General features: G+C 53.6%; 1 protein-coding gene across 2 annotated transcripts; it reads right to left on the reverse strand.

The window, feature by feature from the left end:
* Positions 1 to 10,487: 10,487 nt before the first annotated feature.
* DYNLL2 (dynein light chain LC8-type 2) lies at positions 10,488 to 15,789 on the reverse strand. 2 transcript variants are annotated; one of them, XM_021533013.2, is made up of 3 exons: positions 15,641 to 15,789; positions 12,374 to 12,512; positions 10,488 to 10,780 (listed from the first exon to the last, which is right to left on the reverse strand). In XM_021533013.2, the coding sequence occupies exons 2-3, from the start codon at positions 12,503 to 12,505 to the stop codon at positions 10,643 to 10,645; spliced, it is 270 nt and encodes an 89-aa protein (XP_021388688.1). In that variant the 5' UTR covers positions 12,506 to 12,512; positions 15,641 to 15,789; the 3' UTR covers positions 10,488 to 10,642. The 2 variants fall into 2 exon arrangements, with proteins under 2 accessions (XP_021388688.1, XP_021388687.1); XM_021533012.2 differs by lacking the exon at positions 15,641 to 15,789 and having other exon boundaries at positions 12,374 to 12,526.
* Between the last annotated feature and the right edge of the window lie 1,070 nt (positions 15,790 to 16,859).

The raw sequence follows: 16,859 nt of genomic DNA on the forward strand, positions 1-16,859 counted from the left end.
GCGGCCGGTGTGAGGATGAGATGGCTGTGAGGTGAAATCAGGGCTGCTGTGCTGTCAGGGGCTGCTGTGCTGCCAGGGGCTGATGTGCTGTCAGGGGCTGCTGTGCTGTCAGGGGCTGCTCCCGCCCCACACCTCAGGGACCGGGCTCCGCCTGTGCCACAGCGTGCTCCACCGAGCTTTCCCGCTGTCCAGCCTGAACTGCGGCCGGTGTGAGGATGAGATGGCTGTGAGGCGAAATCAGGGCTGCTGCGCTGTCAGAGGCTGCGCCTGCCCCACGCCCCTGTCCCAGCCCTACCCAGGGCGTGCTGCCATCCCCAGCGCTGGGGACAGCGGGACCAGCGGCTGCGAGCAGGAACCCGCTCCCCTTACGGGGATGGGATCTGCATCCCAGCAGCACTGACATCCCCCTGGCAGGTAACATCAAATTACAGCTGGGCTCCCGGCACTCCCTGTGAACAGCACCGGGGAGAGCAGCCAAGGCGTGCAAAGCCCTGCTTGATGGGACATTCGCTCCAGCGGGGCTCAGCCTAGTGTTCCTGCCTTGTCATGCTGCCAGCACTGGATCCACATCACCTGGGAAGGAGCAGGAGGGCTCCAGGGCCAGGACATGGTGCTTTTCATGTCACATCCAGGCAAAGCCTTACCTCTGGTTTACCCTCACTCCATTTCCTTATCACACTGACCACCTTGAGTAAGACAAGTGTGTTCTGTTCCACCAGTGCCACGGCCTCGGTGTCCTTCTGTGCCCTGGGCTGCCTGGTTCTGGGTACCTGCTCTGCTCCTTCCCTTTATCGTTCCATTTGTCCTGTGCTGTTTGTTCCTCAAAAGTCCCTAAAGGCCACTGAGGCAGGCACAGCGAAACATAGCACAGAGACAGCCCCAGGCATGTTATTACTGTGCAGGGATGATTTTGATAGAATGACAGAATATCCTGTGTTGGAAGGGACCCACAAGGATCATCAGAGTCCTGAGAGATTTTAGAGAGCTCTGTGCCAGCCTAGCCCAGACGTTGCTCCAGGGAGAGCAGCTGCTTGAGATCCTGTGAGTGCTCTGGGAGGCAGTGTGAAAAAGTGATGTGAAAAAGTGTGAAAATAGTGACCTTCACTATTGATTTGAGGTTTCAAACCCAGGAATGTCAGTGTTACCTCCCCAACTTCTCTGCATAAATTCCTACCAAACCTGCACTCAGGGATCTTTTTTCAGTTTTGTTTCTTTTGTCACCATTTTACTTTGTGGTTTATTATTTTAAAAACTTATTAATACATATTTAAAGCTCCTTTCTTCTTTTCCTCTTTTTTTTTTTTTTTTTAATGGTGCTGAACTGTGCATTCTGACAGCAGCCCCTGCTTTGTGAGGCCCAAATAAATCCATGACTGACAGCATCCCATGGGTTATAAAGCAGCAAAACCAGCTGAGAGCTGGGTAAGGACACTGTGGCTTTGGGGAATAACTCCACTGAAGCCAGTCATGTTACACCAAGATACATTCTGCCAGTGCCTGGCAATATTCCGGGTTTACTCACCCCTCCAAATCCCCCAACTGCAGCATTCAGCAGTGGCCAGGAGGGAAAATAGCACAAGTCCTCCACTGTTAAACGTGCACTGCTACTATCATGCAAATCCATCTGGTTCAGCAGCTCTAAGCAGACTTCAAAGGACTGAGAAGTCATTAGAATCACAGTTCAAAGAAAAAAGTGAGCAGCTGGTCTAGGCCATCTGGTAGGGGACATAAAATGGTCTCTTTCTTCTCCAGTCAGTCTATGAAATTTTCATTAATTGTAGGAACATCTTCCAACATTAACCAACATCATATTGTTAAAAATGTAAGTCTTAATAAATCATCAAAACTGATGTTTTAGGAAGCAAGGAAGCTGCAGTCTGCTGGGGTCTTCCCTTAGCAGTAAGACACCAGGCCATAATTACAATTTTAAGTTGGTGCTTTCAAAGCAAATTAGTGGGAATTAGATTCCTCAGCTCCTTTGAAGGCCTCAGGGAAGAATGTGGACAGGGTGGTTCCCTAGGCTGCAGAGGAATCTCCTTTTGTATTGATTTTAGGAGCCACTTCTGGCTTAAAAATGTGGAGAAAGTGTCCTGCTTGGGCTGGATGCAGTAGCTGGGGTGGGGGCCCATCCCAGGACCCCTGACCCCAGAAAGACCAGGGGAAGTTTAAACAGCCCCCAGCTCCCTGTACCCCCAGCAGACATCCCATGCAAGAGGAATTCCAGCTCTGGTGGGGGGAGCACAGCTCAGCAGAATCCCTGTATCAGCTGCTGTGATCTCAGGGTCCCCCGGAGCTCCTGGAAACTGATATTCCTGTTGAATGTATGGATGACTTCTGTGAAACTCCAGCAGGTGGTTTGAAAATGCAGGGACAGTGACAGCTGCCACGGGGAAACCAAACTGAACAGGAGCCACAGGAGAGCTCCAGGATGTGGCAGGGACCTGCTGAGCTGAATACACAGACCTGGAGCTGCTGCAGCTCTCCTGGCCTCCTCCTTGCCTCTCTGCCTCACCAGCTGTGTCCTTCTCCAAAAGGCAAACTGGAGAGTTCATCTTAACCTGATCGCCCCGGGAGCACAACTAGCCCAGATCTCAGCAGGCAATTTCAGGGGTTTCAAGCCCAGGTTTTCCAAGATGCCCGTTTCCATTAATTCTGCCTTTGCTCCTCTTTCCTGTGACTGCCCAAATTTACTTTTTGCTTCCTACCAGCAGCATTTCAAAGCAGATGGGAAACACCTGAATGTAGAAAAATCCCAATCCTCTGAGGTACCCACAAATGTACACAGGCAGGTACCCCATCCCTGGCAAGGGGATTATTCAGCTGGTGCCTCTGCCTGCACCAGCTCCACATTTCCCACTCTCCAAAGGTATGTACAAATTCAGCCCCTGGTGCTTAGCTGTGTGTCTCCCACTGCCTTCCCGGCTGTTTTCCCAAGCTTTGGGCCAGCTGACAGGACAAACAGCACTGGCTCCAGCTTTGTTTGCCACTCAACAACAGACACAAATACTTGAAATAGTTTCCTAATCTCATTTTCTCATGCAAACAACTGCTGGGATGTCAGGGATGTTAATCCAAGGCAACAGCAGAGATGAGACATGCAGTTTGGTGAGGGAAGAACCCAGCCAGGGAGCATTCACAGCCCCATCAAAGGTGCCCTGTGCTCCCACCCACCCCAGACTGGACCCCACACCTGGGTGCAGGTGCCCTGCTGACTTGGCCAGTGAGGATAATTCCCTCCCTAATGGCAATGAGGGCCACTGAAATTCCTTACAGATGGAAACATCCATGGCCTGGGGTCACCAGCCCTCCTGGGAAGGGAGCTGAGGATTCCCAAGCAGTTTTTCCTGGAAGGATTGCTGGCTTTACTTGAGTGTGTGCTGGGATCGAAGTTGCATCGGGTGAGATTTTGGAAGCCCTGCTACTGCCTTCCCCTTCTCTCCTGGGTTTACCTCCCCAGGGCTGGCAGAGGCCAAGCTGTCTCCATGTCTGCCTTCTCCAGGAGATGCTGGGGACCCGGGGAGCACCGCTGAAGGCTGGTGGTGGCAGCACAGCCTCCAAACACCTCCCCCTCTGTACAAAATAGCACAGACCTGCTTTTTTAGTTTACACCCAAATCCCTTGTCATCCCTGGTGTGTTTACAGAAGACAGGCATCCAATTAACACAGAAAAACGACTTGCCCAGCCTGCGAGGGGTGCAGGAGCAGGGGCTGCCATCGTTACTGGGGGGCTGGAGCCCCAGGAAGCTCTGTGAGCCCTTGGGAAGCAGCTGCCAGCAGAGCAGGGACCACAGGACCCAGAGCCACAGTGACCTGCTGGGAGCTGGAGTGCACTCTGCTAGCACCCTGCCAGGGATGCACACCAAACATGAGCTAATCCGGACAAAAATAGGAGTGAAATCATAATTCAGATGCATAATTCATGTGCATAATTTTTCTTGCTGTATATTCTCCTGGGATGTATTCTAGAAACTGCTTTATTTCCCCTCCCCTCCCTGCTCCCGTCCTTCCAAAAAGTGCCGTAGATGCAAATCATTGGAGGCAACAAGAGGTAGTAGCTTTGCTGGGTTACTAAATAAATGCTAAATTTGTCTGAGTTTCTAGCCTACATCTTGGCAAGTGATGCAGATTGAAGCTGGTGTAGAGACACGCAGCCTTGTGATAATCACAGGATTTTAATTGCTTTCATTGTGAACCCCGGCTACTGATTGTATCTGCACGGAAAACTGTAACAGTTTGCACTTGCAAATACTAAAAATGTTAAACAATAATGGCAATTAAGAGATAATTATAGTTATTTTGAAGCAAGGATTGTAGTTTAGACTCCAAGAAGACATCCCAAACGAGCAGGAAGTGTTGCCCTGTTTACTGCACAGGTTTCAAGCTGCTTTTTCTATGATGTGAGATCCACCAGATTTAATTGCTTAATGATTTTCTATAAAATATTTAAGTACCACAGTATCTTTAGCCAGCGCTGGCTCTGCTGGAACTGCATGTGTCAGTCTTGCTCAGGACAGAGGCAGTGTCCGAGCCCTGCTTGCTGAGTCACCAGAAGCTTTTCTTCTGCTAATGACAGCCCAGGCAAGCTCCAGGAGCTCCCCAGCAGCACCCCTGGGTGGGCACCCTTCTGGAAGGGGCTGCATGGGTGCCATCCCTCGGTGCCCTGCAAGCTGGGGTTTCAGAGGCAGCCCTTGCAACGCGGGTCAGCGCTTCCTCCAGCCGGGCTGACCCACGGAGAAGCAGATGCTTTTGTCCAGGTCACTTGGAGCCCTCCGAGAAAGCAGGGCTTTGAAACCCAGCTTTAGGAAGAGGTTGTGTCCTTGTCGGAGCGCTCTGGGCTTTCCTCAACAACAACAAAGACATTTATTTTTTTCCAGAGCCATGTTCTGGGCCGGGCGCCAGGCGGCTGTGTGCAGGCTGCGGCGAGGCCCGGCCTGGCTCCGTGTCAGCCCCGCCGGAGCGGCCCCGGCAGCTGGGCAGGCAGCAGGAATCACACCCCAAACCTGTAACCAAACCCCGCGGGGAGAGGGAGCCCTGAGAGAAGGGATTTCCGTCCCTCTGACTCAGCTCAGGCTAAGGCTGGGGTCACAGGCCTGCCTCAGGAAAGCCTGGGGAAGCCTTTCTCCAGTGCCCTGCTCACCCTGGCCGGGCTAAGACGTGGGAAAACCTCTTCCCCAGGGCCTGAGTGCAGCGTGGCAGGCAGTGGGAGCCGCATCCAGCTCTGCAGATTCCAGAGGGTGTGTGGGACTGGGCTGCAGGAACAAAGGGTGTCTTTCACTGGCTCACCCCGCACAGGGCTGCCGAGGCGAATTCCTGGGATGCTTTTATGGGCTGCTACCAATGCACAGGCAGAGCTGGGCTCCCAACAATCTCCTCCCCCTGAAAGCGCTTCATTCACACCCAGGCGGGAAGGAGGTGAAAGAAAAGGCCAGGCACATGGGGGCCGAATGCAGGGGGGTCAGAGCACTCCCCAAGAGCTCCCTGCCCCAGGCTGGGAACGAGGGCACAGAGCCCAGGGGTCTGGACAAGCAGCCGAGCTGCAGCCAGGCTGCTCCGCAAGGGCCATAAATCATGGCAGAGGCGTGAGCAAGGCAGGGAACAAAGGACATGGAGACATGCCATGGCATCTGGCAGGGAAGGACGGCGGCTGCACCAGAGGATGGCGTCTGAGGAAAGCCTCTGAGCCAGCCCAAGAGGGTCCCGGCCCCAGGGAGAGAGCTGGCCCTGCTCTGCCTCTCCCCAGCCCAGCCCTGGCAGCAAGGGGCATGTGGGGACAGGGGACATGGAGGATCATGACTGCCCACCTCACCCATGGCCCCACAGCGCTGCACTCCTGGCATGCCTCTCCACACTGCCCTGGCCCACTGCTGATTTTTCCATCAGGCCACAAGGAGTTCTGGCACGTTGGTTCTGAAGCCCCAGCACCAGGAAAGAACAACATGGCCTGCAGAGGCCACTCCAGCAGCCTGATTCCACAGGCAGTCGGGAACATGCTGCACCAGGGCTGGATAAAGCTGTTCCTCGAGCTTAATTCAGGGCCAAACACCACTGAGCAGCAGAGCAGAGCCTGGGGCTGCCCCTGGGGAAGAGACAGGGACTGGAAGGGGTCTTCTTACCCCCTGTTCTGGGTGCTGAGCCCACTGGTGCCCAGAGCACCTGCCACCACTACCAGCAAGGCTGGCAAAGGCACTGACCTGATGATAAGCAGTTATTTGTCTTGTTGGTAATGAGTTATTACTCAGCCTCAGCTAGACACTGCCTTAAGGAAGGAAACATCTGATCATCTTTTAATAAACACAGTTGGCTCCTGTGAGGCTCCTGCAGCTCCTGCATCTACAAAGTGCTCCAAGACACATGGCTTCTGCACAGCGCTGCTGTGAGTCACTGTCTGGGAAAGGGTGTCAGGATCCTTGCTCAATAAATAGAACAAAGGAGGGAAACCTCGGGTGGGCAGGGATGGCACAGCCCTGCTTCCTTCACTGTGTGCCACCGTCCTCCTCGGGATTTACCCAGCAGAGGCTAAAAGTGAGATCAAAATTATCTCCACGTTCTCTCTCATCATCACTAATCACCTGCAAAAGCGCTGGGAGAAGGAACAGGTCTGTTGGGTACTGGGTTTTCCAGCCACAGACTCTACTTCCATGTGCCTGGAGCACAACATTGCAATGGCAATGCTGCAGGCTGGTTGGGACACAAGGACAGCCCTGATCTGCAGCCTGGGTGTTCCCACAGGAGCAATGTACAACTCCCAAGCCTAGGCTGCCTCTTGTCCCTTTCCAAAGTCCCAGCTGGTCACAGAGAAGGGAAGAACATGGTACCAGGCAGGCAAGGAAATGGGCTGGCACCTTCTCCTGTGGCTTTACACAATGCTTACTCTGTAGAAGAGTGAATCCCAGGCAGTGTCTTGTAGTGATACCCACACAGCACAGCTCCCCAGCCTCTCTGCTCTCCAGTGCCACATTTCCCCGCTTTTGTAAGGCACTTCCAGCATCTGGAAGAAATACTCAGCATGAGGAACTGAATGACTTGGCTGGTAAGAGAGAAAATAATGTGACACTCTCACCAGCCACAAACCACACAGCTCCCCGCAGCGAACGCACATCTGCAGGCACATCTGCACCCAGAACTCCCCCACAGCAGCAGCCTCAGAGTCCCTCCCCTGCACCCAGGCGCTTTCTGAGCGCTTCTGAGGCAGCACAACATAAACTGAGTTTACATTTCAATAGCATTTTTGCCCAATCACATCTGGAAGCAGTTTCTTCCTCCAGATGATTCCCCCTGCAGATACATACCTTCCACTCCTGTGTCCCAGATCCAGATGTTTCCAAATAGCTTGAAATGGAGCAGCTGTCCTGGGAGTGCCATTGGTTTCTCCAGCATGGAAACAGTTAATGCTCCGAGGCATCATCCAGGACACCTGTGCCTGGTGGAAACTGGAGACAAAGTGGAGCCCAGTAATGGAAAAAGTCAAAGCCAAGAGCCTTGTCAGCTGCTGGGCAGTGGGAGGGGAGGGAAGTGGGACACAGCTCCATGACCAAACCTCTCCCTGCTCTTAGCTGTGTAGAGGGAAGCACTGCTCAAATTTAGGCAGTTTGTGTTTTTCAAGGGCCCAGTGCTACAAGGAAGATGATTGAGGGGAAAGACTGCTCTGTTTCACTGCCTAGTTCCTGAAGATGTGAGCAACAGCTCCTCTTCCTCAGCCTGAAGCAGGACTCCTGCTGCAGAGACACATCCAGGGGGGCACCAAGCCCACTTTGTAGTGGTGTGTGTCAGCTCCAGGGCACACCATCCCTCCAGCCCTGGCAGGGCCTTCCCCATCCCACCAGAGATGGATTTCCAGCAGTACCACAGCCCCTGGATACATGACTGGAATGGGGGTTTCCCAGATGAAACTCAGGCTGCAAAAGCATTTCACCTGAGGTTTGGATCAGCAGCCTCCTGTACTGCAGCTGGGGTTCAGGATCCAGTTTCTCTGCCTCTTGCTTTGCCTGAGGGCCCCGTGCACAGAGGGGCTTGACTAGCCCAGCCCCACATGACTGCACATTTCCTTGGAGCCACAGTATTAACTGAGCCAGGCCTGGAATGCAGAGCCCCAGCACAGCCCAGCTGGCACTTAAGCCCAGCAATTCCACTCCCAGCTAAAAGGCTGGGACTACCAAGAAAAGAGCATCACTGGCAGCTCCCCTAAAGTAGAAACCACCCCTGCTCTGGGGCGCTGGCAGGTGCAGGCTGGAGCAGATGGCCTGTGTGTAACAGCCGTGCTGCAAGCACTCAGCCCGTGTGGAGCGCCCGGGCTGAGTCACGCTGCTCACGCTGGTGTTACTGTGCCACAGCAGAGCTGTTACACTGCTGTGCTTGGGAAGAGCCCACAGCTTTTCCAAAATATCACCGAGGCCACAACCCCAAATTTAGGTTGCATCGGGAGCAAGATAACAAGCTGAGGAGGTTGTTTAAGGGTAAGCCCGCAGCCCCCGCGCTGTGAGAGGCATCAAATGCATCAGATTCAGCGCTCAGCTTTCTCTGCAGCACAGGGGGGAGGCCTGAAGGGAAAACCTGCTTTCCTGGGGAGCAGGGAGACACGTTCCCCTGCAGGAAGCTGCCTCAAGCCATTAAGAGGTCAGCTCCCAGCCATCAGATCCAGGTTACTTGTCACAGAGCATCCCATCAGGGTGCAGCAGGACACAATTCCCTCAATGTCTCCCCTCTGGCTCAGCCTTTGAGCTGAGCTGGAGGTCAGCACCAGCACAGAGGGGCCACCCAAACTCTTCCGGCCGTTTCTCCCTCCCTGACCTGCCATCTTTGGGTCATCAGCACCTTCCAGGGCAGAGAAATTGCTGCTCACCCTCTGTGGACAAGGACAGGCTTTGCTCAAGAAAGCTGGTAAGGAAGAAGAAAACAGAGACTGTTTAAATGTGTCAATTCACCTTTAATGTTTGAAAAAAAATAAATGGTATTTGAGCAATTGCAGTTATGAAGGGAACAGATCTTGCTCCACGAGAGACCGTGAACAGATTCACATTAGACTCATGCTTGGAAAAAAACAAACCCAAAACATTCTCCTTTCAGACCCAGAGTGGAGTTCTGAAGAGAGAAGACCACACGAGTGCCCCAGACAGTCCAAGGCACGTTATCCCAGTGCAGACATTTCCATCGACATGAACTTATGACAGCTACATTCTTTCTAGTTACAACATTGTTCTACCCATAATACAAAATTAGGCATACTTTGGATTTTGCACAGAGACAAGAAGGACTTTTACTTCAGGAAGTCATCAACCTGGGTCACCAAATCATTTCACAAAGAGCTCCCTTCACTCTGCCCTTTGCCCCCAGCAATGATTTATTCCCAACACCAAATTAATCTCAGGAACACAAGCTGGGCTCACCAGCCCAGTGGTATTGCCAATGCATTAGTCAGCAAACCAATAATTAGAGCTTAAAACGAGCACCAGGGATTTACTTGCCATCACACAGCATTTCTGCACACCCAGGTCAGAACTTCCTGCAGTGCAATCCCGAGTCAGTACGTACTAAGACAACATCACTGCTGAACCTATTGGAGACCAAGACATTTGTCTGCCTTTGAAGCAGATGTCACATGAGTTTCCTTCACACAAACATCACATGTAAATTTAACTTCTTGGTACTGTGCTTTAAGAACAAAAGCAGATATCAGAACATGGAGGACAATCCTCCAGAAATAGCTTATTAGCTACAGAAAAATAAAAGAAAATAAAAAAGAAAAAAGAGACAGTGGCCACTTACAAATCTTCCACACGACTAGCTTGCTTTAAGGAGAGCATCAAGTTAAGGCAGTGTTAAGACAACTGGCTACAAACATGCCGAATAGAGCTGTTGTCAGTAGTCACCAATTTGATATCCTACTCCATTGCGGGGCCGGGCCACGTGGCTTTAGACTCGGTATCGAGGTCTAAAGACTTCAGCCACAGGATTGCTGCTTTCTGCAACAAGCAGGAACTCAGGGGCTGGTTTTGAAGCCTTCTAGACCATGCTGAATTGCTTACTCAAGTCTAGGTCAATGTTTCAGCAGAGCCAAAAATACAGCGAAGGGCACTGAGCAAGAACACCGAGGGGTGCCAGCTGCAAGCCTGTATCACAGTCAAAGGTGGAGATCACCTTGGGTGTGGAAGCCACGTCACCCAGAGCCACCCCATCAGCTTTCAGGGAAGGTCTAAGACCTGCCCCAAGGGTACTGGGAGAGCCAGCTCTCTACAGTCTGCAGGGTGGGACAGAGGCTCACACTGGCTTTGCTCCTCTTTGCAAGATTAACAGTCTAACAGGACTCAGTAAGGAAGTCTGGGGCTTTTGGCCTGCCCAAAAAAGTTTTCCCAGCCTCAAAGAAGGAGTTACCAGTGAGGGAGCTGTTGTGGAATAGTTTTCTTTCTTCCCACGTAAAGGCCATTGTTTAAGCATTTACAGGTTTCCTAGTGCAATACAACCAAAAAAAGCAGTAACAAAAAAATGCCGCCTTCTTCCCAGGCAACTAAACAGAAGTAGATTTTTACTGCAACATATACACATTAAATATAGTATACAGTCCATGCAGCGGCATAGCCATGTTAGAGGGAGTCGTGGCTTCAGCCATCAGTGCATTACAGTCCAAATTTCAAATCGCTCCTACTTCCTATCCAGACTTGAAGAGAAGAATTGCAACCTGACCCAAGTAAAAATAGATGAAGTGCTTTGTCTCGTGTGTTACATAGCTGCCAAAGTTTCTGCCAACAATGCAGTGCCAAGTTGGGTTGTATTTCTTGTCAAATTCCTGAAGAAAGAGAAGAGAGGCATTAAGGCCAAGAAAGCCCACATCAAAATAGTTCTAAGCACAAATTCTGAGCTGGTTCTGTTCACACACTATCACCTCTCCTCCCACCTGCAGCATCTTGAGATACCCCACTGCGAGACACTATTAAATTAAGCACCAAACCTCTGCACTGGATTGTTTGAAGGATTCAACACAAGCAAAACATCTTCTGAGCCTTGGAGCACCATCAGCCCTGGGCAGGAAGAGCAGATGCAAGAGCTTTCCTTGGTACAGCCCTGTGTGTAGGCTAATCAGGGGAATAATCCTCCTCTCCCATTCCAAACCCACTCACAAAAAATAAAAAAGGTTTTGGCATGTCTGCTCCAGCAAGGCATCTGAGCTTAAAGGTCACCTAAAAAAAGGAAGGAAGAAAAGCCTGGCTTCTGCTATTTGGAACTCTTGTACACAAAGGGGAGAAAATCCACGCTGAAAATGAGCAGATTGACAGGCCAGAGATCAAAGACCCAAGAGGTCAGAGGTAAGTGAGCTGAATGCTGGTTCAACAGTCTCCTACTTCACAGGCAGGATAGGGTTAAAGACCATTTTCCTTCCCTCTAATTAACACCCAAGAACACCCTTCCCTCCCCCCAGACAGAGCAAGAAGAACAGACCCAACATCCAAGATTAAAGCCAGTTCTAGTTCTCAGACAGCAGAAGAGTTTGAGCTGTTTGCAAGTAACCTTTGAAGTAAGGAAAAGGCTTTCTTGCCAGAGCACGAAGGTGCATCAAATTGCTTCCCTTCTCCCAACACACTCTCATGAAATAAAGGCCAAGCTCTTTTTGGATGCCTTCTCTTGCACTCCCTCACTTTACAGGCTGCATTGCCCCAAGCACTTAGAGCTAAGTCATGCCTCAAAGTGATCTGAGAAGTCAGGAGACACCTTTGAATCCTTTGCCTTCAAGCTTAGATTACAAGCAAGGCCCAAACACCAGCCCAGGTGCCAGGACTTCACTGCCTCTGAAGTAAGATCCCCCTCCTCCAAGAGCACTTTTCCTGGCCATTCTGAGAAGCTGCTACAGGAGGAACCAACAGCTCCCCAGGTGCCATCAAGCATGAGACTGAATTAACAGGCTCCTGCAAATGGGGAGAGAACCTCTTCACCAGCCAGGGCAGCTGCTTGCACTGTTTCTAAGACAGCAGCTTGCACAGCTCCAGCAGCCAGCACAAGGCCCATCCTCCTGCACAAGGCCCATCCCAGAAGCACACATGCACTGCTGCCCACCAGGTGAAACATTGGGGTGACACCAGTGCACTGGTGCTGCAGGTCTGTGGAGCAAGTCCTAAGCAGAGGCAGCTGCCAGCCCTTTCCAGGCTGGCAAATCCTGAGGGACAGCATTTGCAGTTTGCTCAGAGCTTGCCAGAGCTCTGCCACAGCCCTCCCCTGACCTTGCAGAAGTCACACCATCCTCTTGAAAACAGCAGTAAAGCAGCCAAGAAGCCAAGTATCTTCTCCCTCCCAGCACGCAAGCATGAAGCCTCAGCCACTCAGCTCCTGACAGACTCAGGAGCTTTGGGAAGTCGCAGCCAGCACAGCACCCTCATCCCGGAGTTACCTTCTTGATATATGCTGCAATGTCCTTTTCTATGTTGTACTTCTCCATGGCCTGTGTAGCACAGTCTACAGCATCCTGCTGCATGTCCTCGGACATGTCCGCATTCTTGATCACAGCCTTTCTGTCAGACATTGTGAACCTAAGGCAGAACATAGATTCCTTTAATCCCTTCCCAAACGGGAGACGCTTCCTGTGCATCAGAGCTTGTCCTCTCCGTGCAGGCTGCGTCACAGGGCGATCCACAAACCCCTGCTATGGCCAGAGTGAGTTTATCGGGGTTGCCTACAGCAGCCCCAGGCCAAGGTGCCCCTTACAGCCGGAGCACTGGCAGGAGGTTAGAGCAGAGGTAGTCCAGCATCACCACCTGCATTACCCACACGCAGGAAAAGCTTCTGTGTGGGAGGAGACGGGATCTGCAGAGAGCCACAGCCCTCCTGCACATCAATAGGCTACAGCCAAGTTTGCCGTCCAGGTGTACCAGTGTTCTGGAGCATCCCATGCTCAGAGCCTTGCAAGCAACAGATCCCAGACTGTCTGCCACGGGCACAGAGGCTCAGGAAGCTCATTCAGAGCAGAGCTTTTATTCTACCCCATCCCAGGTGTCGCAGCTCCTGCTGCTAGTTTAGCCTGGAAGGAGCATTGCTCCACATTCAGCCATCATCACACTTTCAGTTCCCTGCTGCTCTGCCATGAAACGGAGCCTTCAGCTGTTCCCAGGGGACAGAGCCAGTCTGATGAGCCAGAAGCAGGTTAACACCACACTGCAGCCTGGAAACAGGGCAGGGGAAGCAGGGCCCACTACCGAGACAGAGCTTGGCAAAGCTCTCCTTTTCCTGCCCCCTCCTCAACTGGGAACCACAACACAGCTGCCAAAACCAGCATGCTACTGCAGCCCAGGACTTGTTCTGGAGTGAGGTGTGCAGCCCCCTTTGCTCTCAAAACTAAACTGCTTTGTAGCAGCCACAGCAGCCATTAGCTCTGACGTGCCCTTTCCAGGGAGGTGTTCAGCACTGGGAACTTTCCAGCACAGTTCCTCTTATCCTAGAAAACCAGGGTTTCACGATCCCAACACTGCAGTCTTTCTTCAAGCCCTGGAGAAGGACCACCATGAAGGCCTGCTCTGGGCACCACAGCTCTCATTCCCATTCCCCACTCGAGGCCTGGGGAGGCACATGTTACCTGGGGATCCAGCTGCTCACCTTGCAGCAGCTCTTACCCCAGCACATTAAAACTTTGTGGGAATAAGCTTCTTAATGGCAAGGAGTGCCTCCAATTAAGCCTGCATAGCACCATTAAGGTTCCTAAATCCTTTTACAGCACTCTAAGTCTTGAGCGATACTACCAAGTAAGTGTGTTTTGAAACAGTGAAACTACACATTTTTAGCTCTGCTGTGGAGTGAAAAAAAATCTGCTGCAATGATCACTTCCTGGAAGAGCCCCAGAAAACTGAAGGAGTAGCTTTGTTACAGCAATTAAAGGAGCTTGCTACCCAGAGAGAAAGAGAATCCGGTTACATAATTGCAGCCCTCTGATTACAATACTTCAATTCTTCCTTCTGCCTGCACTTGAGGACTTCTATTGCGACCTTAATTTATACAGTTTAGATATAGTGTTTAATAGAGCGCTGCTATTAACACACACTAACAGCAGCCGGAGGAATGACAGGAACTGAGTTCCACTGCCAACAGAGAGCACATGCCCCTATCACAGCCCTGGAAAAGCCACTTCCCGGCAGTCTGCTCCTTCCCATGCCGTGGTTTCAGCCAGTGGGGCTTTGCCCGCAGCCCAGAAGCTGAGGGAAGAGAAGACACAGCTCAGAACAGCCCAAACTGCCTGTAGATTTGGATTCACCACCCTTGGAAAAGTCTTCTGGGTGTCTGTCCAGTCCACAGGAAGAAGGAAGCAACAGAAATCCACTTGTGGGGCATTCTTCCAGAAAAGCTTCTTTAGGGAAAGAGCAAGCAAGCCCTCACACACACCTGCACTGCTCCCAGAGTTCAGAGGGCACCTGCCATTGCATAAGCAGCCACAGAGCGACCTGCAAAAGGCACCTTCCCTCCTCATTGTCTAGGCCAGGAGCATCCCAGTGCAGGCCTGTGCTGCCGCGGGCGACAGCGCCAGAGGAAAAAATGATTATCCTTCAGCAGGGCTGCACTCGCTGGCCAGGAGACCTTCCCTGCACTGGCCCAGGGCACAGCATCCCCCAGGGCCAGCCACAGCAGGGGCTGGCAGTGTCACACCCTGCGCCCACCTGAACAGAACACAGCAGGGCCCCAGTCTCTGCTCAGTCCTGGGAGGTTACAGGGTCACCCTGCAGAGGCAGCCCAGCAGCACCACAGACACATCATAACCCTAAACCACAAGATCACAGGTGGCTCTCAGGGTCTTGCCACCCAATCTGGCCCTCTTTGAGGAAAACCACAAAGCCCCAGCACCTATCTCGGCAATTTGGGCCTAGGAAGGGGTAACATTACAGCTCCAGCAGTCACTCCTTCCCCTCAAGAGCAGGATGTGGTGCCTGAGAAGGAAGACCACAGCCCCAGCTGCCACTCCAGGGCAACATGAGGCCTTGGGAGGGAAATTAGGCCCAAGGCAGCAACCAACCCTTTTCTTACCACAGTAGGATAAGGTTTTAATATTTAAGCCCAGTACTGCAGTAGGACAAGCTGGGGCTTTGGGAAGAGCATAGAACACAAGCCCCCTAGTAACCACTCTTTCCCTCTCCAGGCAGGATAGAACCCTAGCAATGAGATGGGGCTGAAGCCCAGCATCCACCCCCCGCAAAGAGGACAGCGTGGATCGCGAGGATGGGAGCACCCACCATTACCCCACCAGGACGGCATAGATCCCACGGCTCGGAACGGGGCCCAAGCCCAGCACCCACCGCTCCACCAGCGCTAGGACAGCATGGATTTGGCGACTGGGGACGGGGCCCAACCCCTGCACAAACCGCATCCACCACCTTGGCGGAAAAGGGCGCTGGGAGGGGGCGCGGCACAGCCCCTTCCCCCGCAGGGCTCCCGGGAGCCGGAGCCCTGCGTGACCTTCACGGGGGGAGCTCCGGGGGCGCCCGAGGCCGCGGTGACCTTGCCTGGAGCGGCACCGGCTCCGCAGCGGCGCGGACCCTTAGGGCGGGGCGGGCTCCAATCGCTCCCCGAGAGCCGTTCGCACCCGGCCACGGCAGCGACCTCCGCCCTCGGGGCGGCCCCGCCGCCACCCGCACACGGGAGGCTTGGAGACCCGCAGCCCGGCGGAGACATGGCTCACCTTTCACAGTGACAGGGCCACCCCGGGAGGGCGAGGCACGGCACGGAGGAGAAGGAGGTGTGAGAGGCCCGGCCGCGCTGCCTCAGCCCGCTCCGCTCCGCTCGGCGCCCCGCGCGCTCTGCGCCCCGGCGCCGCGCCGCTCTCAAATACCGCCCCGCCCGCTGCGGCGCGCGGGCCGCCGCCACCCCATTGGCCGCGCCGCCCGGCGCGCCGCTCCCCCATTGGCTGCGGCGCGGCGCGGCCCGCCGCGCCCGGCCCGTCCGCCCGCGCTGTTCTGCCTACATCCTGTTTCATCCCACAATGCCGCGGGGCGGCGCGCGCCGAGGAGGGGCGGGGCCGGGGGCGGGGGCGCCGTGAGGGGCCCGCAGGTGTGAGGGGCCGGTGGCGCCTTGGGGGCTCCGCGCCTTCGGGCCCCATCCCCGGGGAAAGAGCCCCTGGAGCGGCTGATCCCTAGAGGGACCTTTGTTGCCCTGGGGAGTCATGATTCCTCTGCGGGGGTCCCCTCTGCCTTGGGGACCCTGATCCCCGACCACCCCGATCCCCAGCGGGAGCTGAACCCTTCTAAGAGGAACTCACTGGGTTGGGTCACACACCAAAGTGTTCTTGGTCAGAGGGCTCAGCCTGACTCAGTCCTGTCTTGGTGATGAGTTGCAGTGGCTCCTTTCACCTGAGAGCCCCAATCTGCCATGCACATGCATCTCCCGAGCCTTGAGATGTCCTCCCACAGTGGCACATACGTACAACTGAAAGGCATTAAAGTGAAAAGTCCCTGAGGCTGTTCGCACCCCATTTGGGACAGATGCATGTTCCCTGGAGCTGGACAATGCGCCCCAAAAGTCCAGGTTTTCGGGTCACAGCAGGCAGGTGCTCAGTGTCCCCCGCAGGACTCAGCATCTCCCCGGACACACTTCCCCATCCTGAACACATCAAAAGTGTTCCGCTGTTTCTTGGGGTTTTCTTACAGGGAGCAGGGTGTGGGGAATGCCCAGCGAAGTCTGGGGAACGACCAGCTTTCACTGAACTCCTGCGGGAGTCACTGGGAAGTCAGGGCATCCTGCCAGGCCCTTTTCCTGCCAGCCTTGTTTCGTGTGGGAAAGCTGATAAAATCCCAAACGTGGGTACTGCGCTCCGGGTGCTCTGGGTACCATGGAGAATTGTCCTCGCACGCCCAGAACCTGGGGGGATGTGGCTGTTTGAGCTGCTCCATCATACGTTCACC

This window comes from Lonchura striata, chromosome 20, assembly GCF_046129695.1.
Source record: "Lonchura striata isolate bLonStr1 chromosome 20, bLonStr1.mat, whole genome shotgun sequence".
Lineage (NCBI taxonomy): Eukaryota > Metazoa > Chordata > Aves > Passeriformes > Estrildidae > Lonchura > Lonchura striata.